At 36.9% G+C, this 25164-nt stretch overlaps 1 protein-coding gene across 2 annotated transcripts in view; it reads left to right on the forward strand.

Moving 5' to 3' along the window:
- Positions 1–24286, forward strand: part of DDX10 (DEAD-box helicase 10) — a 275285-nt gene extending 250999 nt beyond the window's left edge. For both annotated transcript variants that reach the window (XM_070624851.1, XM_008524584.2), the window contains one exon: positions 23600–24286. Coding sequence is in view for 1 of the 2 variants with exons in the window: in XM_008524584.2 (XP_008522806.2) it covers positions 23600–23777 (178 nt within the window). In the remaining variant the exon portion in view is untranslated. The remainder of the gene's footprint in view (positions 1–23599) is intronic.
- The last annotated feature ends 878 nt before the right edge of the window (positions 24287–25164 follow it).

Genomic DNA, 25164 nt, shown 5'->3' on the forward strand with positions numbered 1-25164 from the left:
TTTACAGTCAGCTTTGTAATATGTGGAAGGCTTTTCATCTGGAAAAGAAATGTGTATGTCAAAGATAAATTTCTGGGGAAGGAAAATTCCTAGAAAGCATTTTCATTTCTTTCTTAACTGTTTTTGATTGGATCTAGGTATGGCGCATTTGTATATTTAATATAAATTTTAGTGGAATTGTTGGTGCTGAATACAGGGAATGATTTTGTTTTGGTTTTTTACTTTTTATTTGGAAATAATGTCAAGCAGAAAATTCGCAAGAGTAGTACAAAGACAACCACAGATCCACATTCACCTATTGTTAACGTTTGGCCCCACTTGTTTTATCATTTGCTCATTCTCTAAATATGTGCAGACGTTATTGTTTTTCCAAATCATTCAGGAGTGAGTTGCACACGTTATAGCTCTTTCCCCTAAATACTTCAGTGTGCATGTTGATATTGGAAATTTCTACTAAATAGTTGCTGCTTTTCTTTTCCTAGGAATATGAAATCTTTGGGGATACATTAATACACGCAAATATCCTGCTCTTCAATAAATTCCCCCTTCCCCTTTAGATTTAGTATTAATGATTTTTGCTTGAAGAGTTTTTGCTGTGATGATCGCAAAATGATGATTTTAAAACTTCAGCTCTGCCTCTGTGTTTGCCAGTTGGCACTTGGCATTCGATACAAGAATGCCTTCTCATTGATGGATTGATTATCAGTAAAGACTCATGAATTCCTATTTTTTCAAGGATTTATAATTCATTAATCTCAAAATCTCCCATATTTGGCCAGTGGAGTCCCTTCAAGCTGGCTCCTATATCCTTGTGACATATCCCCACAATTGTTTTGGTCACTTCTTAGCATTCCTCTGAGGATTCCTGGTTCCTTTTAATGGATAATGGCATTAGAAATCAAGATCTTATCACTAGATTTGCTTATTGCTACTAGAGTGCCTTTGCTTCTTGGCCTTTCCAGCGGACAGAGATAGAAAAATATATCTATGTTTGTATCCATACACACACATATACACATACAGATACCTATCCTAGAAATCATTATTCTATGCTAATACCGCCAATTCCAATCCATCACCACAGAGTTCTTCCTTAATTTTCCCCATTCCATAGCTATAACTCTCTTTTTACATTAACTTATTTGTTCACTCACTCCTATAATACATCTAAAATTGTTCCAGGGTTACTTTGTCCATACAACTACCAAAAATAATAGCAATACAAAAAAATACTAAAAAGAGTTTAGGATTTGTTTTCATTGTATCCTCCACGCTACTTGATCCAAGACTGACTAAGGGTATATCGTTGCCTATTGTGTTCACCATTTACTTGAATTAGTCAACCCCACCTTCCCCAGCCCCAACTTTATTCAATTGAAATGCACTTGGGTTCATTTATTTCCATTTGCTTTCAGTTTTCTATTTTGAGATTATTGCTGTTATTGTTGTTGTTTGTTTTGTTTTCTTCTATCCTTGTTGATTTAACTGTTTTTTGAATATGTGTAGATCTTTAAAAGTCAAAAACATACAGGAAAATATATCCAGAGAAGTGTCGATCCTTTCCATATGCCTTCCATCCCATTCTCCCCCACTTCTTGAATGTAAACTAGCTTCATTGTTTTCTGGTTTATTTCTCGTGTTTCTTTTTTTTTGTAAAGATGAGCAGATTTTTAGTAGTTTCTTTTTTTGTAGTGATATGGGCAAAGCAATTCTGAAACTACTTTAGGTATATTATAGGATTGTGGACTTGGAAACAGAAAATTGAACCTGTAGTGATGGATTAAAATTGGTATAGATGTCATTATTTCCCTTTCTTTAAAAATGTTTTTTATTGAGATATAATTGACATATAACATTGTATTAGTTTCCAGGTATACAGCATAATGATTCAGTATTTATATTGTAGGGGAGGAAGACATTTCCTCTTCCCAAATGTGGGTTCATCTGGCCAGAGAACGAATTGAATTCACATGAGACAGAATAGCAAGAGAAAATTAAACAGATTTATGAGGAACCGTGGCCTGGGGCCTTTCTTCCCAAAGGAAGAAAGGGCACCGAAGAAGTGGGGTGCACAGAGTGGTTATATACCCCCAAACAGGGTGTTTCACATATGATTGAAATGTCCCTCCCACAATAGTCACAAGATTGCCCTGTCAGCACAGCGCTTGATGGACATAGCAGATAGTGGGTCTGCTATCTCAGTGGGCAGTAGCAGGAGGCAATTCTCTTGTCTTGAGCTGGGTGGTCACAGGTGAGCACAGCAATCAGTTCCTAACCTAAGGAAAGATGCTTAATCCTTAAAGAAATGCCAATGTTGGGAGGGGGAGGGAAGTCAGTTACAGGAGGTTACCAGACAAGCACAATAAAATGCAGATTTAAGTCCTTGCCTTTGGCATTGATTAAGAGTTTCTAGAGAGAAGGTCATCTCCTTTCTTCTTCCTGGTACAGAGAGGGAGGCACCTTTTACAGATAGAGATTTACCTTACAAATGTAAATGTGTCCTAACAAAGGGCAAGTTCCATTCCTCAGAGCCTCCTTCCCTGTCCCAGTTTATCAAAAGCAATCAGCCTCAAATAATCCTCATGCCAAAGAGACATCTTGCGGTGGCCAATTTCAGACCCCTACAGTATATAATGTAAAATGTTCACCACAATAAGTCTAGTTAACACCATACACAGTTACAAAATTTTTGTCTTGTGAGGAGAACTTTTAAGAACTACTCTCTTAGCAACTTTCAAATATGCAATACAATATTATTAAGTATAGTCACTGTGCTGTACAATAGATCCCCATAATTTATTTGTTTCATAAATGGAAGTTCTCTTTCTTTCTTACACAAAAAGTAGCATACTATATATGCTCTTTTGCACTTCATCTTTTTCATTAAATGGTACGCCTTCAAAATTATTCCATCAGTTCATAGAGATTGTCTTCATTCATTTTTTTATTGCTCCATAGTATTTATTATATATGTGTACTGTAGTTTTCTCATGCTTGTGTGTGTGGTTTCCAATATTTTGCAATTACAAATAATGCTGCAGTGAATAACCTTGAGAATATGTATTTTGTTATTGTTGAAGCTATATCTTCACGGTAAATTCACAGAATTGGAATTTTTTGTTGAAGGGTAAATGGATATGTAGTTCTGCTAAATATTGCCAAATTCCCTTCTAGAGGGAATATACCATTTTGCATTCCTACCAAAAGTGCCTGAGAGTGCCTGTTTCCCACAGCATTACCAACAAAATATATTGTCAAGCTTTTGATTATTTTCTGTCTTGCCAATTTGATGGGATAGGTGGTGTCTATTGCATTTCTCTGAGTGAAATTGAACATCTTTTCACAGACTATTATTCTGAATCTTTTTGTGAATTATATTTTCAAGTCTTTGCCCATTTTTTTCTGTAGGATTTTGGTGTTTTTTCGTCAATTAAAAAAATTTGTATATTAACGATAATTAGATCTTTTAAAGTAGTGTATGTTGCGGTTATTTTTCTCCTAGTTTTTCTTTTGTCTTTTGACTTGGTTCTGCTTATGCCATGCAGATGATTTTAATTTCTAAGAGGTAAATGTAAAAAAAATTTTATTGAGGTCATAATAGCTTATAACATTGTGAAATTTCAATTGTACACTGTTATTTTCAGTCACCATATATATGTGCCCCTTTACCCCTTATATCCACCCCTAACACACTTCCCCTCTGGTAACTGTTATACTGTTCTCTTTGTCCATGTGTTTATCTTCCAGATATGAGTGAAATTATGCGGTGTTTGTCTTTCTCTGTCTGGCTTATTTTGCTTAACATAATACCCTTAGGGTCCATCCATGTTGTTGCAAATGGGATGATTTTGTCTTTTTTATGGCTAAGTAGTATTCTGTTGTGTGTGTGTGTGTGTGTGTGTGTGTATATATACATACATACATATATATATATGTATGTATGTATATATATGTTGTGTATAGATATATATATCACATGTTTATCCATTCATCTGTTGATGGGCACTTAGGTTGCTTCCATGTCTTGGCTGTTGTGAATAATGCTGCAATGAACATAGGGGTATGTAAATATCTTTGAATTGTTGATTTCATCTTCTTTAGGTAAATACTCAGTAGTGGGATAGCTTGATCATATGGTATTTCTATTTTTAATCTTTTGAGAAATCCCTATACTGTTTTCCATAGTGGCTGCACCAATTTGCATTCCCACCAGCAGTGTATGAGTGTTCCTTTTTCTCCACCTCCTCTCCAACATTTGTTATTTTTTGTCTTAGTAATTATAGCCATTCTAACAGGTGTAAGGTGATTTCTCATTGTAGTTTGTATTTGCTTTTCCCTAATGTTAGTGATGCTGAACATCTTTTCATCTGCCTGTTGGCCATCTGTAAATCTTATTTGGAAAAATATCTGTTCATATCTTCTGCCCATTTTTTGATTGAGTTGTTTGTTTTTTTGTTCTTGAGTTGTATGAATTGTTTATATATTTTAGAGATTAACTCCTTGTCGGATATATGATTTGCAAATATTTTCTTTCAGTGGGTGGGTTGTCTTTTTGTTTTTCTTCCTGGTTTCCTTTGCCTTGCAGAAGCTTTTTAGTCTGGTGTAGTCCCATTTTTATCATTTTTCTTTTATTTCCCTTCCCTGAGTAGACATGGTATTTAAAAAGATGCTTCGAAGACCTATGTCAAAGGGTGTGCTGTCTGTATTTTCTTCTAGGAGTTTTATGGTTTCACGTCTTACCTTCAAGTCTTTGATCCATTTTGCGTTTATTTTTGTGTATAGCGAAAGATAATGATCTACTTTCATTCTTTTGCATGTGGTTGTCCAGGTTTCCCAACACCATTTATTTATTTTTTTTATTGCAGTAACATTGGATTATAACAGTATATAGCTTTCAGATATACATGGTAATATATTTCGAATTCTGTGTAGATTACATCATGTTTACCACCCAAAAACTAATTATAGTCCATCACCTCACATGTGAGCCTAATCACCCCTTTTGCCCTTCCCCCTCCCCCTATGGTAACCACCAATCTAATCTCCGTTGCTATGTGTTTGTTTGTCCTTGTTTTCATCTTCTGCTTATGAGTGAGATCATATGGTATTTGACTTTCTCCCTCTGAGTTATTTCGCTTCACATAATACCCTCAGGGTCCATCCATGTTGTGACAAATGGCTGGATTTCATCATTTCTTATGGCTGAGTAGTATTCCATTGTGTATATATACCACATCTTTATCCATTTGTCCCTTGATGGGCACCTAGGTTGCTTCTAAGTCTTGGTTATTGTGAATAATACTGCAGTGAACATAGAGGTGCATGTATCTTTACGCATTTGTGTTTTCAAGTTCTTTGGATAAATACCCAGCAATGGGACAGCTGGATCATCTGGTAGATCGATTTTTAATTTTCTGAGGATACTCAATACTGCTTTCCATAGTGGCTGCACCAGTTTGCCCTCCCACCAGCAGTGTACGAGGGTTCCCTTCTCTCCTCATCCTCTCCAACACTTGTTGTTTCCTGTCTTGTTAATTATAACCATTCTGACCGGAGTGAGGTGATACCTCATTGTAGTTTTGATTTGCATTTCCCTGATAACTAATGATGCCGAGCATCTTTTCATGTGCCTGTTGGCCATCCGTATATCTTCTTTGGAGAAATGTTTGCTCAGATCTTTCACTCATTTTTTAATTGGGTTGTTGGTTTTTTTGTTGTTGAGACGTATGAGTTATTTGTATATTTTGGATATTAACCCCTTCTCTGATATATGCTTTGCAAATAACTTCTCCCAGTTGTTAGGTTGTCTTTTCATTTTGTTGATGGTTTCCTTTGCTGTGTAGAAGCTTTTTAGTTTGACGTAGTCCCATTTGTTCATTTTTCTTTTGTTTCCCTTGCCTGGTCAGACATGGTACTTGAAAATATGCTGCTAAGACCGATGTCAAAGAGCATACTGCCTATGTTTTCCTCCAGAAGTTTCATGGTTTTGGGTCTTACATTCAAGTCTTTAATCCATTTTGAGTTGATTTTTGTGGATGATGTAAGGTAATGGTCTACTTTCATTCTTATGCATGTGGCTGTCCAGTTTTCCCATCACCATTTGTTGAAGAGACTCTCCTTTCTCCATTGTATGCTCTTGGCTCCCTTGTCGAATATTAGCTGTCCATAAACTTGTGGGTTTATTTCTGGGCTCTCGATTCCGTTCCATTGATCTGTGTGCCTGTTTTTGTGCCAGTACCATGCTGTGTTGGTTACTGTGGCTTTGTAGTATATTTTGAAATCTGGGCATGTGATACCTCCAGCTTTGTTCTTTTTTCTCAAGAATCCTTTGGCTATTTGGGGTTTTTTGTTGCCGCATATAAATTTTAGGATTCTTTGTTCTATTTCTGTGAAGTGTGTCATTGGGATTCTGATTGAGATTGCTTTGAATCTGTAGATTGCTTTAGGTAGTATGAACATTTTAACTATGTTTATTTTTCTGGAAAGTCCGTGCACATTGAATATCTTTCCTTTTCTTTATGTCATCATTGATTTCTTTCAGTAATGCCTTATAGTTTTCATTGTATAAACCTTCACCTCCATGGTTGAATTTATTCCTAAATATTTTATTCTTTTTGTTGCAATTATAAATGGTATTGTATTCTTGAGTTTCCTGTTAGTTTCTTATTAGAGTATAGAAATGCAACTGATTTTTGTAAGTTGATTTTGTACCCTGCAACTTTGTTGCAGTTGTTGATTATTTCTTAGGGTTTTCTGTATATAGAATCACGTCATCTGCCACAGCAAGAGTTGCACTTCTTCCTTGCCAGTTTGGATACCATTTATTTCTTTTTCTTGCCTAATTGTTCTGGGCAAAATCTCCAGTACTATGTTGAATAAGAGTGGAGAAAGTGGGCACCCTTGTTGTTCCAGTTTTTAGAGGGACAGCTTTCAGTTTTTCACCATTGAGTATGATTTTGGCTGTGAGTTTGTCATGTATGGCCTTTATTATGTTGAGGTACTTTCCTTCTCTTGCCATTTTGTTAAGAGTTTTTATCATAAATGGATGTTTGATCTTGTCAAATGCTTTCTCTTCATCTACTGAGATGATCATGTGGTTTTTATTCCTCATTTTGTTAATGTGGTGTATCACAATTGATTGATTTGCAGATGTTGAACCATCCCTGTGTCATCACTGCTATGATGTGATCACTTGATCATGGTGTTTGAGCCTTTTAATTTATTGCTGTATTCAGTTTGCCGATATTTTGTTAAGGATTTTTGCATTTATGTTTATCGGGGATAAAGCCCTGTAATTTTCCTTCTTTGTGTTGTCCTTGTCTGACTTTAGATTCAGGGTGATGTTGGCCTATTAGAATGAGTTAGAAAGTATTCCGTCTTCTTCAATTTTTTGGAATAGTTTGAGAAAGATAGGTATTAAATATTCTTTGAATATTTGGTAGAATTCTCCAGAGAAACCATCTGGTCCTAGAGTTTTGTTTTTGATTACTGTTTCAATCTCTTTACTTGTGATTGATCTATTCAGATTCTCTCAGTTTTGGGAGGTTGTATAACTCAAAGAGTTTATCCATTTCTTCTCAATTGTCCAATTTGTTAGCCTATAGTTTTTAATCATAGCCTCGTTTTTTTTTTTTTCTGTCATATCCATTGTAATTTCTCCTCTTTCTAATTTTATTTATTTGAACTTTCTTTTTTTTACTTTGTGAGTCTGGCTAAGGGTTTGTCAATTTTTTTTTATCTTCTCAGAGAACCATCTCTTTGTTTCAGTGATCCTTTTTACTGTTTTTTTGGTTTCAATTTCATTTATTTCTTCCTGATTTTGATTATTTCCCTCCTTCTGCTAACTTTTGGCTTTGTTTGTTCTTCTTTTTCTAGTTCTGTTAGGTGTAGTTTAAGATTACTTATTTGAAATTTTTGCTGTTTGTTAAAATGGGCCTGAATTGCTATGAATTTCCCTCTTAGGACCACTCTTGCTGCATCCTGTATGAGTTGGTATGGTGTATTTTCATTTTCGTTTGTCTCCAGATATTTTTTGATTTCTCCTTTAATTTCTTCATTGATCCCTTGTTTGTTCAGTAGCACATTGTTTAGTCTCCATATGTTTGTTCCCTTCTCAGATTTTTTCTTGTAGTTTATTTCTAGTTTCATAACATTATGCTCAAAAAAGATGCTTGAAATGATTTTGCTCTTTCTAAATTTGTTGAGGCTTGCCTCGTTTCCCTACATATAGTCTGTCTTTGAGAATGTTCCATGTGTACTTGAGAAGAATGTGTATTCTGCTGTTTTTGGATGGTGTGTTCTATATGTATCTGTTAAGTCCACCTGGTCTAATTTTTCACTTAATTCCACTGTTTCCTTGTTGACTTTGTGTTTGGATGATCTATCCATTGATGTAAGTGGGATGTTCAGGTCTCCTACTATTGTGTTGCTGTTAATCTCTCTGTTTAGGTTTGTCAGGAGTGGCTTTTTATGTACTTTGGAGCTCCTGTGGTAGGTACATATATAAGTGTTGTGTCCTCTTGGTGGAGGACATTATCCTTATATACTGCCTCTCTTTGTCACTTATTGCCTTTTTTATGAAGTACAAAGTTCCATGAACTATCAAATTTCATAGAGCTTCTACCAGAACTTAACGTGAATTGTGGGTGACAAGAGGAGTTAATTTGCTTAAATTTCATTAAATTGTGTTTCTTTTGTCTTTCTCCCTTTGCCATTGCCCTCAAAACAAAATAAAAAAAGAATATCCTGTGTATGGATAGCATAAATGGAGAAACTTCCAAGGCAGATTGTTTGGGTGTGGTGGAGTGGGGACAGGCAGTGTTATTTGCCTTAGGACTTTTAGGGGAAAGGTTGCTACCCATTGAGGAAGGAAGTTGTTATTTTTGCAGGTGAGGGTTGGGATGGAAGACATACTTTGAGAAATTTGGAGTTTAGGGAACTCTCTGCTTGACCTTACTTGAAGTCTCATTTTTTGCCCTGGGCTTTCAACTCCTCTGTCATTTAGCCACCCATTGTATAACTGTCACTTAGTGACAGTTACTAGTTGTCATTTTTCAGAAATGCTAGGATCTCTAAGAAGATGGATGAATAGCTCAGGATGCCATGGGGCCAAGATGAACCACCTAGCAAGGATGATGAACCACCTAGTAGGATTCTCATGGCTACTGCCCTGATTCTGGTGCACAGGAAGTTTGTTTTCACTGACAAGACCGTAGAGGATGACACTTTCTTAGGGCTATCCTTTTCATTTCACTTTTTGCTTCATGTAGAATGCATTCATTCCTAATCACTAGATAATATTCCATCATTTACTTACACCATAATTTCCTTATTCTTAGAATTTTAGGTTGTACCCATGTTTAGGTTTTTGGTTTTTGTTGTTTGATTTTGTTTCCACCATTTAAGTAATTCTTCAATGGGAAACTTTGTTAAAGGTTGGATTTTCTCTCTTGAAATCTTTTGAAGGACTAATGAAGAGTAAGACTGAAACTGTAAAACTTAATTTTGCCAGATAGCTGCAACATTGAGGAGATGCTTGGATAGGTGATGATCTTGAATATTGAAAACTAATCAGTAAAAGTAGTTTGAAGAGAGAGGCTGATGTGCTTCTGGGGAGCACAAAATGTTCTACGTACAGATTAGTAGTAAGAAAAAGGAATAATATAAACCCAACTTCTGTGGGTGTTTAAATTTTTTTTAATCTAGAAGGGAAATAATTACATCTTCTAAATTGCTGCAAAGCAGGGATTCTTAACTTGGACTCTATGGGTGAGCTTTACGGGAATCTATAGTATCTTGAAATTGTTGGCAAAATAGTGGTGTGGGTGTGCATGCAGCATAGACACTCCCATGCATTTATCTGGAAAAGGAGTTCAGAGTTTTTCATCAGATTCTCAAGTGGGTTTATGAACCAAAAAGTAGAGATCGGAAGGCCAAAACTTTTTGCCAGTCCAAAATGATGTGTGTGCATTTTGCAGAAGGAAACATATACATGGATTAGTGATGTGATGTGCAGTCTTCTACCTTCTGTTACTTCTCGCCATCCCCGACTGTTTCTGATTATTAGAATTCTGATCTAAGAGAACGTCTTCTCTTCTGCTCTTGCAGTTATGTTTGTAATGAACTCTGAGCCCATCAGTCTTTCCTTTGACTAACTTGTTTTCACAAGGGATGTGGTAACATTTTCAGTTTCATTTCTGTATGTGGTAGCCTTCACCATCAGAAGGAAGCTGGGCAGATTTTATGGAATGTACTGCAGTAATTAATCTTCATTAGGACTGTTGCCATCGCCTTGTAAATTAAAGTTTATGGTAAGGGGAAAAGTTTCTGGCACAAGACCAGAGTGCCAGTACTTAAGGATAGAGATAAAGATTTCCGACAGTTTTTCTTAATGCTCCCAGGCTCATTTATTATTAGCTTAAAATTCTTGAGGAAAAAATATAAGCCACATTTATTGATATAAATGCAAGAAAGAGTTTTATACAAATAGGAGTATAAACTGGACATTCAGTTGCTGAACTAAAGGTAGCTTTCCACACACAATTTGGCAGCATGTTGTAAAAGAATACCCAAGGGTTTCTGTGTGAGGATATTCACTGTTCTCTCCCAGTCCTTAGCTTGCTTGCAGCTAGATCAGTCGGCAATTTCACCTGATTTCTGTTCTTTGCATTCGAAAAGAAAAAAAAGCAAGAGGTTGAAAAATTGTACAGAAACTATAATAAAGGGAGTATGCTTTCTTCCAGCAGCCCCCTGCCCCGGCTTTTGTTAGGTTTCTGAATAGGCTTGTATAGTGATGTTGATCCTCCATTTTATGATGTAACACAAAACTTGCACACCCTTCGTTGTACATGAATAAACCCAACTGCTACAGAAGTTAGGGGCTCTAAGACGAGGCATCATAACACTTTCTGTCTGCACGGTCTCGTTTTCCAGTGTCGGGCTTCTGAATCCCCAGTGACTTTGGTTGCCATTTTATAACTTACTTATTACAACTGCTTGCCCCAGCACGCTTGGAATTTCAGTGCTCACACCACTGCATTATTTCTGTAAAGTCCTGCATACATCAGGGAAGAAGTTGACAGGTTTTCCCAGCAGATCTTTTTCTTCTATAGTGCCTTGGCTGTAATCATATCAGACAGCACTTGGAATGTTCTTGAGGCTTGGAGTATTGGTTCTAGCTGCAGCGTCCTTGTAGCCCAGGGAATGTGGTTTCTAGTTTACAGAGGACATTCTGTCCTCTTTTTATGGAGTTAATTCACAGATCAATTGTTTAAAGTATGCTGTTTAACAATGAGCTATCTTCCTCTTCATGGCAGATAGTAATGATTACGTTCTTCTTCTTCTTGTAATGTATCATTTGTCCCATCCCTTTCCACATCTGTAAGTCTGTTGGCTAAAGCTTCCTAAGGGTCAGAGAAAGAATTAAAGTAAATGAAGTGGAATAAGACCTACTGGTTTCTCCTACATGGGAAAATATTATGTCAGTGGATCAGTCTCTCTCCTTTGCCTTTCTGTATCGATATATAGGAATTTAAGCTGTGCTTCTCGCTGGATGGTCTCAGAAGCATCTGTATTACAAAAATAGTTGCTCAAGCAGGTATAAGTTGAATTGTATGAAGGTCTGTGAACCAAGAGACTGAATGCCTTGCCCACATGCACCACTGCATATAGTTTGGGAATATTGATCTACGTCCCATATTATCATAAACTTTGTAACATGCAGAGAAATAGGAATTTTGTGAAATTAAGTCTGTATTAGAACAAAGGCAGGCTACTTGGCCCTGTGGGAAAATAGCTTTTGGAGTCAGATAGACAGACCTGAGTTTGAATCTTACTTTCTTCTACATGTTGTGGACCATGAGCAAGTTACTTACTCTCTTTGACTCTGAGTTTTCTCATCAGTCAAATGAAGATAATTCTTGCTTTGCAAGGTTATTGTGAAGACCTAATGAGGGTGAAAAAAGAAAACAGAGTATGATGCATAGTAGGGTCATAAGTATATGGTAATTTTAATTACTAAAAGCAAAACTATAAGGCTAGCCCTGGTGGCCTAGTGGTTAAATCCTGTGTGCTCTGCCTTGGTGTCCTGAGTTCAGATCCTGGGTGTGGACCTACACCACTCGTCTGTTAGCAGGGCCATGCTGTGGCAGCGGCTCGCATCAAAAAGAACAAAAGAGGAAGATTGGTAACAGATGTTAATTCAGGGGGAATCTTCCTTAGCCAAAAAAAAAAAAAAAAAATCAAAGCTGTGGGAGTTGAGTATATACCTTCACAAGAATAGAATTTAATGTCCTCTGATCCTGCTTTCTGTTTTCTTCCACATCAAAATCATTCCTTCAGTCCCCAGATTTACAATGTGGCAGCCTCTCTGTTCAAAACAGTCTGCAAAAATATACTACAGACTAGGTTGAAATGATGAATGATACAGTGAAAGTAATTTCATGTAACATATCCTATTCTACACATGGATAGACTCGCTCCAATTCTACATGTGGATAGAGTGTCCATTTTACCAAATTAGAGTGTGAGAAATGCCCTTACCTATCTGTTCTCCTTTGACATTCCCATTATCCAGGCATGCAATAAACTGAAAGTTTACTATGTGCCTGGCATACAGCAATAAATAAGAGAGACTAGATCCCAGTCCTCACAAAGCTTACACTCAAGTGAGGGAGACAGACTATTAAGAAGTAAACAAAAAATAGAAAAGAGATGGTGATGGAGGGCCATGAAAGTGATAACTGTAGAATAATGAGAGAGGAATCGGGAGAGTTCACTGTATGTGAGGTGGTTAGAAAAAATCTCTCTGAGCTGAGACCTGAAGCATTATTAAAAGGTTTTTCTTTAAGTAAAGAGGGAATAATTCATCCTAATGTTCTAACCATGAATTGCTTGGGCAATTATTAAAATTTAAATATATACCCTAATAGCATAATTATAACTATACAATTATGTACATTCCTGCCGGAGGAGATTCCTTGCCTCTTTTTCATCCCATCATCCTTTAGCTATGTGTCTATCTGACTGTAATGCTATTTGACTTCATGGAAGGTGATCAAGATAAGAAACAGCTGCTATTCTAGTCCACAAAGTGGCAACTCATTAGAAAGGAGTATGGCAGCATGGAGTTCATCAGAATAAGTGAGTGAACTTGAGATGATCTGAGGGCTGCAATTGAAGACTGGAAAGTAATTCAGGATTTTTATGAATTAAAGCAACATGTAGTTCTTTGGGGATGAGGAGAAAACTCTAATGTATTTTATGCTTAATAATTTATGTGTTGATGGCATATGAATTCTTTTGAACTATTTGAATTTTTTATTAATAGACTATTTTTTTTAGCAATTTCCATTTTTATGATAAAAATTGAACAAAAAGTCGAGTTTCCATATACTACCCCCCGCCCATACACAGTCTTTTCTATTGTCAGCATCCTGCACCAAAGTGGTACATTTGTTATCATTGATGGACCTATGTTGACACATCGTTATCACCCAAAGTCCGTAGTTTATATTAGTGTTTACTCTGTTGTACGTTCTGTGGATTTTGACAAATATATAATGGCGTATATCTACCATTATAGTATCATACAGAGTATTTTCACTGCCCTAAAAATTCCCTGTCCTCTGCCTATTCATCCCTTTCTCCTTTTTCTCTCCCTGCCTCCCAGCCCCTGGAAACCACTGGTCTTTTTACTATATCCATAGTGTTGCCTCTTCTAGAATGCCATATAGTTGAAAGCATACAGTGTGTAGTCCTTTCAGATTGATTTCTTTCACTTAGCAATATGCTTTCAAAGTTCTTTCATGTCTTTTCAGGGCCTGATAGTTCATTTCTTTTTATCACTGAGTAATATTGCATTATATAGATGTGCTACAGTTTGTTTATCTGTTCACCTGTTGAAAGACTTCTTGGTTAATTCCTAGTTTTAGCAATTATGAATATTTAGCTATAATTATGAATTATAATTATGAATTATGAATATTTAGCTAAATTATTAATATAGCTGCTGTAAACATTCATGTGCATGTTTTTGTGTGGACATAAATTTTCAATTCCTTGCTAGTAATCAATGAGAGTTCCTGTTGCTCCACATCTTTGCCAGCATTTTGTGTTGTCTGTGTTTTATATTTTTGTCATTCTAGAATAATTTTTATAGTTTGAAGAAAACTGTTTTTAGATTTTAAAGTACAGTATACTTGAAATGATTGCCATCCTACTGTTAGCTAATACCATCACATACCATTTGTGTGTGTATGTGGTGAGAACAGTTAGATCTACTGTCTTAGCAGCCTTCAAGTATCTAACAGTGCTGTTAACTATAATCATCACGCTATACACTGGATCCCCAGAACTTATTCATCTTATAACTGGGAGTTTGTACCCTTTGATCTATATCTCCGCATTTCCTCCACCCCCTAGCCCTTGGTAACCACCATTCTACTCTCTGTTTCTTCAAGTTTGGTTTTTTTAGATTCCGCATATAGGTGATATACTGTGTTTGTCTTTCTCTGTTTGACTTATTTCACTTAGTGTAGTGCCCTCAGAGTACAGTCCATCCATTTTGTCATAATGGCAAGGTTTCCTTTTTTCTCATGGCTGAATAATATACGTGTGTGTGTGTGTGTGTGTGTGTGTGTGTGTGTAGCACCTCTTCTTTATCCATTTATCCACTGATGGACTCTTAGGTTGTTTCCATATCTTGGCTTTTGTGAATAATGCTGCAATGAACATGGGAGTCCAGACATCTCTTCAAGATCATGATCTCATTTCCTTTGGATGTATACCCAGAAGTGGGATTGCTGGATCGTATGATAGTCCTATTTTTAATTTTTTGAGAAACCACAATATTGTTTTCCATAGTGGCTATGCCAATTTATAATTCCACCAGCAGTTTACAAGGGTTCTCTTTTCTCCACATCCTTACCAGCATTTGTTATCTCCTATCTTTTTGTCAAAAGCCATTCTAACAGATGTGAGGTGATATTTCATTGTGGTTTTTGATTTGCATTTCCCTGATGCTTAGCATTTTTTCATATACCTGTTGGCCATCTGCATGTCTTTGGAAAAATGTCTATTCTGTTCTTACGCCCATTTTTTAATTAGATTGTTTGGGGGTTTTTTTGCTATTGAGTTGCCTGAGTTCCTTATATATTTTGGATATTAACCTCTTATCAGATACATGGGTTACAAATGTTTTCTTCCATTCTGTAGGTTGCCTTTTCAGTTTGTTGATTGCTTCTTTTATGTGCAGAGCTTTTTAGTTTGATGTAGTCCCAGTTATTTATTTTTGCTTTTGTTGCTTGTGCAAAAAACAAAACAATGGTGTCATATCCAAAAGATCATTGGAACACACATGTCAAGGAGCTTTATCCTTACATTTTCTTCTAGGGGTTTTATGGTTGTAGGTTTTATGTTTAAGCCTTTAATCCATTTCAAGTTCATTTTGTGAGTGGTGTAAGATAGGAGTCCAGTCTTTCTTCTGCATGTGATTATCTAGTTTTTCCAGTACCATTTGTTGAAGAGATGGTCTTTTCTCCGTTTGAGTATTCTTGGCTCCCATATGCAAGGGTTTATTTCTGGACTCTCAGTTCTGTTTCATTGGTCTGTGTGTCTGTTTTCATGCTATCACAATACTGTTGTGATTACTGTAGCTTTATAATGTAGTTTGAAATCAGGAAGTGTGACGCCTCCAGCTTTGTTCTTTCTCAGGATTGCTTTGGCTATTTTGGGGTCTTTTGTGATTTCACACAAATTTTAGGATTGTTTTTTATATTTCTGTGAAAAATGTCTTTGGGATTTTGATAGAGATTGCATTGAATCTATAGATGACTTTGGGAAGTATGGACATTTTAACAATATTAAGCCTTCTGTTCCATGAACACTGGGTATCTTTCCATTTATTTGTGTCTTCTTCAATTTCTTTCATCAAAGGCTTATAGTTTTCAGTGTACAGACATTTCACCTCCTTGGCTAAATTTATTCCTAAGTGTTTTATTGTTTTTGATGCTATTGTGAATGGGATACTTTTCTTTATTTCTTTTTCAGATAATTCACTGGTAGTATATAGAAACACTACTAATTTATGTATCCTGCAACTTTACTGAATTCATTGATTAGTTCTAAAAGATTTTGTTGGAGTCTTGAGGATTTTGTGTATCATAAGATCATATCATTTGCAAACAATGACAATTTTACTTCCTCCTTTCTGATTTGGATGTCTTTCATTTCGTTTTTTTGCCTAATTCCCTGGCTGGAACATCCAGTGCTATGTTGAATAGGAGTGGTGAGAGTGGGTATCCTTGTCTTATTCCTGATCTTAGAGGAAAAGCTTTCAGCTTTTCACCAGTGAGTATGATGTTAGCTGTGGGCTTGTCATATAGAGTATTATGGTGAGATACTTTCCTTCTATACCTGATTTATTCAGAGTTTTTATCATGAATTGATGTTGAATTTTATCAAATGCTTTTTCTGCATCTATTGACATGATTGTGATTTTTAACTTTTATTTTATTAATGTGGTGAATCACCTTTATTGGGGGGGTGGGGTATATTGAACCATCCTTGCATCCCCAGGATAAATCCCACTTGATCATGGTGTATAATCCTTTTAATGTACTGTTGAATTCAGTTTGCTAATATTATGTTCAGAATTTTTGCATCTGTATTCATGAGGGATATTGACTTATAGTTTTTTTTCCTTTTAATATCCTTCGCTGTCTTTGGTATCAAGGTAATGCTGGCCTTGTAAAATGAGTGTGGAAATGTTCCTTCCTCTTTTTTGAAAGAGTTTGAGAAGGATTAGTATTATTCCTTCTCTAAATGTTTGGTAGAATTCACCAATGAGGCTGTCTGGTCCTGGGCTTTTTGTTGTTGGGAGGTTGTGATTACTGATTCAGTCTCCTCATTCATTATGGGGTCTTCAGACTTTTCTATTCCTTCATGGTTCAGTCTCGGCAGGTTGTATGTTTCTAGGAATTTATCCATTTCTTCTAGTTTATCTAATTTGTTGGCATATAATTGTTCACAGTAGTCTCACAGCCCTTTGTATTTGTGTGGTATCAGTTGTAATGTTTGCTCTTTAGTTTTTTATTTTGAGTCTTCTCTCTTTTTTTTCCTAGTCTAGCTAAAGTTTTGTCAGCTTTATCTTTTTGAAAAACTAGTTTGAGTTTCATTGATCTTTTCTGGTCTCTATTTCATTTATTTCTACTCTGATCTTTGTCATTTCCTTCCTTCTGCTAACTTTGGACTTAGTTTGTTCTTTTCTTGTTCCTTGAGGTATAAAGTGAGGTGATTTATTTTGAGATCTTTTTAGATAACTAACATCTTTTACCAGTCTTCCTTTTTGCTTGAGGAAGATTATCACCGAGCTAACATCTGTGCCAATCTTCCTCTATTTTCTCTGTGGGATGCTACCATAGCATAGCTTGATAAGCAATGTGTAGGTCTGCACCGGAATCTGAACCTGCGAACCCTGGGCTGCCAAAGCAGAGAGCACAAACGTAACCACTATGCCACTGGGCTGGCCCCTCGAGATATTTTTTGATTTCTCTTTTGATTTCATCTTGAACCCATTAGTTGTTCAGTATTGTGTTAATTTCCACATATTTGTGCATTTTCCCATTTCTTCCTGTTATTGATTTCTAGTTTCATACCATTGTGGTTGGAAAAGATACTTGGTATGATTTCAGTATTCTTAAATTTGCTAACACTCATTATGTGATCTATCATATGATCTATCCTGAAGAATGTTCCATGTGTGCTTGAGAAGAATGTTTATTCTGCTGCTTTCGAGTGGAGTGTTCCGTATATATGTGGTAGCTCCATTTGGTCTAAAGTATAGTTCAGATCCAACATTTTTTTTTTATTGATTATCTGTCTGTATTATCTAGCCATTGTTGAAAGCAGGGTATTAAAGTCCCCTACTATTATTGTATTATTGTTTGTTTCTCCCTTCAGATCTGTTAGTATTTGCTTAATATATTGTAGTGTTCCAATGTTGAGTCTGTGTTTATGATTGTTATATGCTCTTAATGAATTGACCCCTTTTTCATTATATAATGCTCTACTGTGTGTCTTATTACTGTTTTTGACTTGAAGTCTATTTTGTCTACTATAAGTTTAGCTACCTCTGTTCTCTCTTGATTTCCACTTGCGTGGAATATCTTTGCCAACCTTCATTTTGAGCCTATGTGTGTCCTTAAAACTGAAATGAATCTCTTATAGGCAGTGTATAGTTAGGTCTTGTTCTTTTTATCCATGTTTTTATCCATTCATCCACTCCATCCCTTTTGATTGGAGAATTTAATCCATTTAATTTAATTATTTATAGATAAGGACTACTAATACCATCTTATTGTTTTCTGGCTGTTTCATAGTTCTCGTGTTTCTTTCTTCCTCTCTTGCTGCCTTTCTTTGTGAATCAATGATTTTCTGTAGTGGTGTGCTTTGATTCCCTTATCTTTTGCGGATCTCTTGTAGGTTTTTGCTTTGTGGTTACCATAAGGATTACATAAAATATCTTGTAGATGTAACAGTCTGTTTTATGCTAATAACAACTTAACTTTGATTGCGTACAAAATCTCTGCCATTTTAATACCTAGAGTTATTTTTAACGCCCTTGTCCTTTAACCTCTATACTAGAGTTAAGTGGTGAACACATCACCATATTAAAATATTAGAATATTCAGAATTTGACTATACTTTATATGAAAGTGGATATTTTCATGTTACTAATTAGCATCCTTTCATTTTTACCTTGAACTCCTTTCAGCATTTCTTGTAAGGCAGGTCTAGTGGTTATGAACAACCCCAGCTTTTGGTTGTCTGGGTTAGTCTTTATCTCCTCTTCATTTCTAAAGGACAACTTTGCCAGGTAAAGTACTCTTGATTGGCAGGGTTTTTTCCCCCCTTTTACTGTTTGGAATAGATCATCTCACTCTCTCCTGGACTGCAAGTTTTCTGTTGAGAAATCCACTGATAGACTTATGGGGGTTCCCTTGTATGTTACAAGCTGCTTTTCTCTTGCTGTTTTTAAGATTCTGGCTGTGTCATTATTTTTGACAGTTTTATTGTGTCTTGGAGAAGATCTCTTTAAGTTAAATTTGTTTGGGGACCTTTGAGCTTCATGAACTTGGATATATAAATCTCTCACCAGATTTGAGTTCTCACCTATTATTTCTTTAAATAATCTTTCTGCCCCTTTCACCTTCTCTCCTTCTTCTGTGACTTCAATAATTCACAAATTAATTCTTTGAGGATATGCCATAGATCCTATAGGCTTTCTTCACTCTTTTTTTATTGTTCTCTGACAGATAATTTCAAAGTTCCTATCTTCTAACTCACAAATTCTTTCTTCTGCTTGATCCATTCTGATGTTGCTGCTCTCTTTCGCAGTTTTCATTTCATTCATTGTATTTTTCAGCCTCAGAATTTCTTAGTTCTTTTTTGTGATCTGTCTCTTTGTTAAACTTCTCATTTTGTTCACTGATTGTTTTTCTGATGTCACTGAATTTTCTTTCTGTTTTTTCATGTTAACTCATTGAGCTTCTTTAAAACAGTTATTTTGAATTCCATATTGGATTAAATTACAGATCTCTTTGTCTGTGGAATTGGTTACTGGAAGATTATTGTGATACTTTGGTGGTGTCATGTTTCCTTGATTTTCCATTTTCATTGAAGTTTTCAATTGCTATTTTTGCATTTGCAGTAGGAGTCACCTCCTCCAGTCTTTCCTAACTGCCTTCAGGAAAGAAATATCTCCTGTCAGTTCTGCTAGGGATTCTGAGGCTTTATTTGACCTTCTGTGGATATGCCTGCTCCACACTTTTTGCTCCCTCTTGTGGCAGAATTCTTAAGCTTGTATGCCTTCTCTCAATTCTGCAACACACCAGATCAAGTCCTGACAGCTTCCCTTTGTTTTCCCAAGGGTGACACTAAAGCTGAAGTTTGTGGTCTCTCCCTGGCCTGAAGATTGAGGTTGGCTCTCTGCATATGCTCACTAGCCATCTGCCTAAGCTCCCTCTCACCACCCCTCTCTGTAGCCTGCACAGGGAGCTGACCAGGGTGTGTATGGGTGAGGCACGTGGAGTGCTGATGATGCCTGTCGACTAATTGGAAGGATTCACAGGCAAGGCGTCCCCAGCGGTTTATGGGCAGGCTCCTTTTGGTGTCTGTGATGCAGTTAGTAGGATCTGCATCCTTTTAATTCCCTCAGAGAGTTCTGTCTGCCGCTCCCCCGTCTCTTCCTGACCCCCAGTTATGCAGCTCATGATTTAGTACTCTGTGAGCAGGGTGGGAGGGGGGAGATGCAGTAAGAGAAATTGGCCTCTTTGGCAGCGTTCCACATAGCTAGGGGAGCTGGGTGCTCACTCACATCTTCTCACTTTCCTCCATGGGAGAAATCACAGGCAAGGAACATCTCTCTTGGCCCTGAGCTATGCCGCCTTGGGGGCTGTGAATAAAGTCAGACTGTTCCTCTTATTCTCTCTAATACATCCAAATTCATATTTTTTGCTCTATTGGTATGCTGGAATTTCTCCACTGGAAACCTGGACTTCCACAAAAACTTTCTCGTCCCTGGATGATTGTTCTCCCATGGCCAAGAGGGACTGGAGTTGGTTCATGGGCCATTGCCAGGTCCAAGGTCTCTGTGCCTATTACCAGATGCACAGTTGGGCGAGACGACCCCTGAGTCCCTTGGCATATAGTGCTGGATCTCACAGCTCCCACAAAGGCACTTTTGTCTGTTAAGGGATGCCAGATTGTTGTGAGGTAACATGAACAAGGACTGTCTTATTCAGCCATGTTGCTGACATCACTCTCTAGTGCCACACCATTTGGAAGAGGCATTTCTTTTTTCTTTTTCTTTTTGAGGAAGGTTAGTCCTGAGGTAACTGTTGCCAATCCTCTTCTTTTTGCCGAGGAAGACTGGCCCTGAGCTAACATCCATGCCCATCTTCCTCTACTTTATATGTGGGATGCCTACCACAGCATGCCAAGTGGTGCCATGTCTGCACCCAGGATCCAAACCGGTGAACCCCAGGCCTCCAAAGCGGAACATGCCCACTTAACTGCTGCCCCACCAGGCCGGCCCCAGAAGAGGCATTAGTTAAGAGACCAGATTGTGACCACATTTTGTTTTCTGCTTACTAAATGTTTTCTAGATTGATTACATTATCCCCCTTTTGGGGTAATTACCTATAGAATATCTATAATATTATTTAATAATAATTAATTTGTTATATAAGTTACTACTTATTTGCTATGGAACATAGTATAAAATACCTTTCTAGAATTTGAATTGGTCCACAAAGCAGCTAATTGTGAAAATATTTGGGCTACATAAATTTCCCGTCTTCCTTTTATTAGCTGAACCAACTTAATTTCCTACAGGGAGTATAATGTGCAGGAGCACATTAATAAAGGATACATTAGTAAAGCCCACTACTTAGGTTTTTTCTGATGAGCTGCTCTGAGATGCACTGGAAGTACAAGCAGGAAAAAATAATTATTACCTTATACCAAATAAATCATAGCACTGTAATCCAGTGGAATTGGCACAGGACCAGACATACTCAGGCATATTTGGACTCAATGCTTTTTTTAAAGGCAGCTTTCCACTAAGAATTGCTTTCTTTGCTGACTGAATTCCCATCAGAGGAAACTCTTTCATGATCTTCTCTCCAGGCCTTTTAAAATGCAGTTATTTGAGGGTTTAAATAACCTCATAGTATTGTCTGGTTTGTCTTTCCTCCAAATGGTGAGAGAGAATGGCTGCTGAGTCAGGGCACTGGGCATTTCCAGGTGATAAATGGGGAAATTATTTACAGCTTTGCTTCAATCTGATCAAAAATGGGTATCCAGATAGGCAGAATTACTTTGATCTTCAAGCTGTCTTAAGGAGTAATAGAGTCCATTGGAACTTGAGCAATTTGTTCTCCTTTGGAATGCATCATTTGCTTGAAATGTTTCTGTGATGATTTTCTCTCTCTTTTTTTTTTTTTTTTGGCTGTTTATAATGTTAATGTAAGTATTTATTTGAAAGGGAATCATTTATAGGCAGAAAAGAAACTAACATGCATTGAGCACTACTATGTTCTTACACTTATATAATTTCATTTAATTCTTACAACAGTTCTACTAAGTAAATTGTATAATCCCCATCTTTACAGGTAAGGAAACCAGGGCTTAGAAATGTTAGTGGAGATTGCCCAAGGTCTGACTGTGTCAATGCCAAAGCAATGCTCTTTCCACAGCTAATTCCTTCCATTAGTATCATCCAAATGTTGACTAAAGCAGGTCAACTCAAATTGCTTTCCATAGCCTGGCTGTGGAGCTGAATTTAGAGTTATTTACATCTGGGTTTGAATCCCATGTGTGTAGTCTGGGTCCAGTCATTTAACCTCTTGTCATTGTAGAATGAGGCTAATGCTCTGTACACCAAGGACTTTCATGAAGATAAATGATGTAATCTATGTAAAGAATGTAGCACAGTGCCGGACCCTTAGTAAGCCCTTAATATATGGTTGCTACTGCATGGGTTTTTTATTTTGTTTTAATCTTGTATCCAATAATTGAATCATCTTTGAACATGATGATGATATCTCAAAATGCTTTGAGGATGTTTTCCTTTTTCTTCTATTTTTAATATATCTAGTGATTTCCTCTACCTTCTGAAATTAGCTTTATTTTTATGGTCTGTGCCTCAGGTGTGTGTAGAATACAGCAATAATGTTTATGTTTTCTTGACTCTATGAGTGGGTCTTAGATACATATTTTATTTTATTTTTATTTATTTATTTTTTTGAGGAAGATTAGCCCTGAGCTAACTACTGCCAGTCCTCCTCTTTTTGCTGAGGAAGACTGGCCCTGAGCTAACAGCCATGCTCATCTTCCTCTACTTTATACATGCAACGCCTACCAAAGCATGGCATGCCAAGCAGTGCCATGTCTGCACCCAGGATCTGAACCGGTGAACCCCTGGCCGCCGAGGAGGAGAACGTGCAAACTTAACTACTGTGCCACCAGGCCGGCCTCTAGATACATATTTTAAATGGGGTAAATTTATATGAAGTCTTAAGTAATTTTTAATTTAACATTTTAGGTTCCAGTTTACTCATGATCTATATATCACAACTTAATGCAACAGATATTAGAATCAGTGCCTGGTATCCTGATATCTGTTAGCCCACTGACTGCTGTCTAAAGGATAACCTAACTTTAAGTAGAGATGATTTGATGTGGCAGGACAAGCACAGATTGGAGCCAGTCTGGAGCTAGACTATGGGCCTCTCATTGTCCTCAAATTGTGGATAATATAGCCATAGTTTCCTAGAATTATTCTGAGGATTGGATGAGACAGTCTGTGCAAACTACTCTGCACAGTTCCCAGTGCATATAGGCCCTCTCCCCCCATCCATTAATGGGAAGGTACTTATGATATAGATATCCTGAAGATGTTATGTTTCTTTCTCTCTTAATAATAATATCACTTTAGCAACTGTTATCGGTAATTTTGTCCTATTATAAATGTTTGGTTTCATAATAATGAATTTAATTATTTGTTTATAAAGTAAATCATTAAATTTGTTCCCACCAGTGATACCAAGAAGATGCAGGGAATGAGGAAAAGGAACAGCGGTGAAGTGGAAGACATGCGACCCACAAGTTCTAACAGAAAGAAGGCCAAGTGGGAAACCTTAGAGCCTTTGGATACAGGCCTGTCTTTAGCAGAGGATGAAGAGCTGGTGTTACATCTCCTAAAAAATCAAAGCTAGATACTTCCTGCTCTTGTCTTCTCCTTGAAATCTCTGGTCATGATTGTATGGACAAGAAGTTGAAAAAATGATTGGTTTTGGGGAACTTAGATAACATGAGTCCCATGCCCAAAGGACCCATTCTCCAGATAGAAGTGATCATATCTCTAAGCCCCTTTCACGGGATGTGCTTGCACCATCCAAGAGCAAACTCAGAGTGAGGGTGGATCATAAAATTTCCTGATCCCATTTTCCAGCATGTGCTGTGTTAGATTTTATCCATGGGTCCCTACATCTTGTCATTGGAAATGCTTCCTTTGTTTTAATGGCAAATTCTGGAGACCTTGTTTCATTGTTAGAAATTACTGTGTTGCTTACCTTACAGAAGTTTCTATGTACTGTTAAACAAAATTTCTCACAGTTTTGATTATTTAATATCTCTAAAGAGACTGAGTATAATGGACCAGCCCTGAGAAAGAATGAGTATTTTTGAATTGAAATGATCAATAATAAACATATTTCCTATAAAATTGCTGTTTTCAACACGTCCGGTAATCTGAGAGCACTGTCAAGGGAAAGTTCTTAAGATTAAAATGCTTGGCGAATTCCTGAAACAGTAAATTTTTCATATTCCTAAATTAGCCCTCTTAAAGATACCATTTAACTTACATTTGCAGATTTGCTAGCTATCATTTATAAAATCTATAAAAGTCCTGAATCTGAAGACTTTGTGATCTAAAACCTGGTCTCTTGGCATATAGTAGCTTGTAGGCCTTCTGCAAATGTCTTGCAGCCATTTTTTCTAGCAAATGGAGGCCACCTCTGAGAGGCTGGGGAGAATAAGGCCAACACATCAAGGTGAGCAGAGTGAAGAGATGGAGAGAAAGCCCTGCTTCAACCAGATCCAGTCCTTGTACTTCCTAGTTATGGGTCAGTAAATTTCTTTTTGGTGTAAACTACTTTGAGGTGTATTCTGTCTCTGGTACTAAATGTATCCTGCCTTTAATATACACTACACTGTAGGAGATTTTAGTTTGCTGATTTTGAAAACTAACTAAAACATCAGAATAGTGTTGATAGAAAACTCAAGTAACAATGCATGGTAGATTATGTTACTGTTCAGCAAATATTCCCTCCAGCCCCCTCCTTCCCTATGGGAAGCATATTTTTTCCACATTGCTGATGATGTTGACCCTGTGACTTACTTTAGCCCTTGGAATGTGATGGAAGTAACTATGTGCTGGTTATAAGCAGAGGCTTTAAGATGCATTGATGTGTCCATCAGTCCTCTCGCTTCCACCTTGAGACCAACAGGGACCAAAGAGAGGACACTGCTTCAGTCTGGACATGAGAAGAGACGATGTGAAACAGACCTGCAACTCCACAGTCACCTCTCAAACTTGTGGAG

This window comes from Equus przewalskii, chromosome 6 (genome assembly GCF_037783145.1).
Source record: "Equus przewalskii isolate Varuska chromosome 6, EquPr2, whole genome shotgun sequence".
Classification (NCBI taxonomy): Eukaryota; Metazoa; Chordata; class Mammalia; order Perissodactyla; family Equidae; genus Equus; species Equus przewalskii.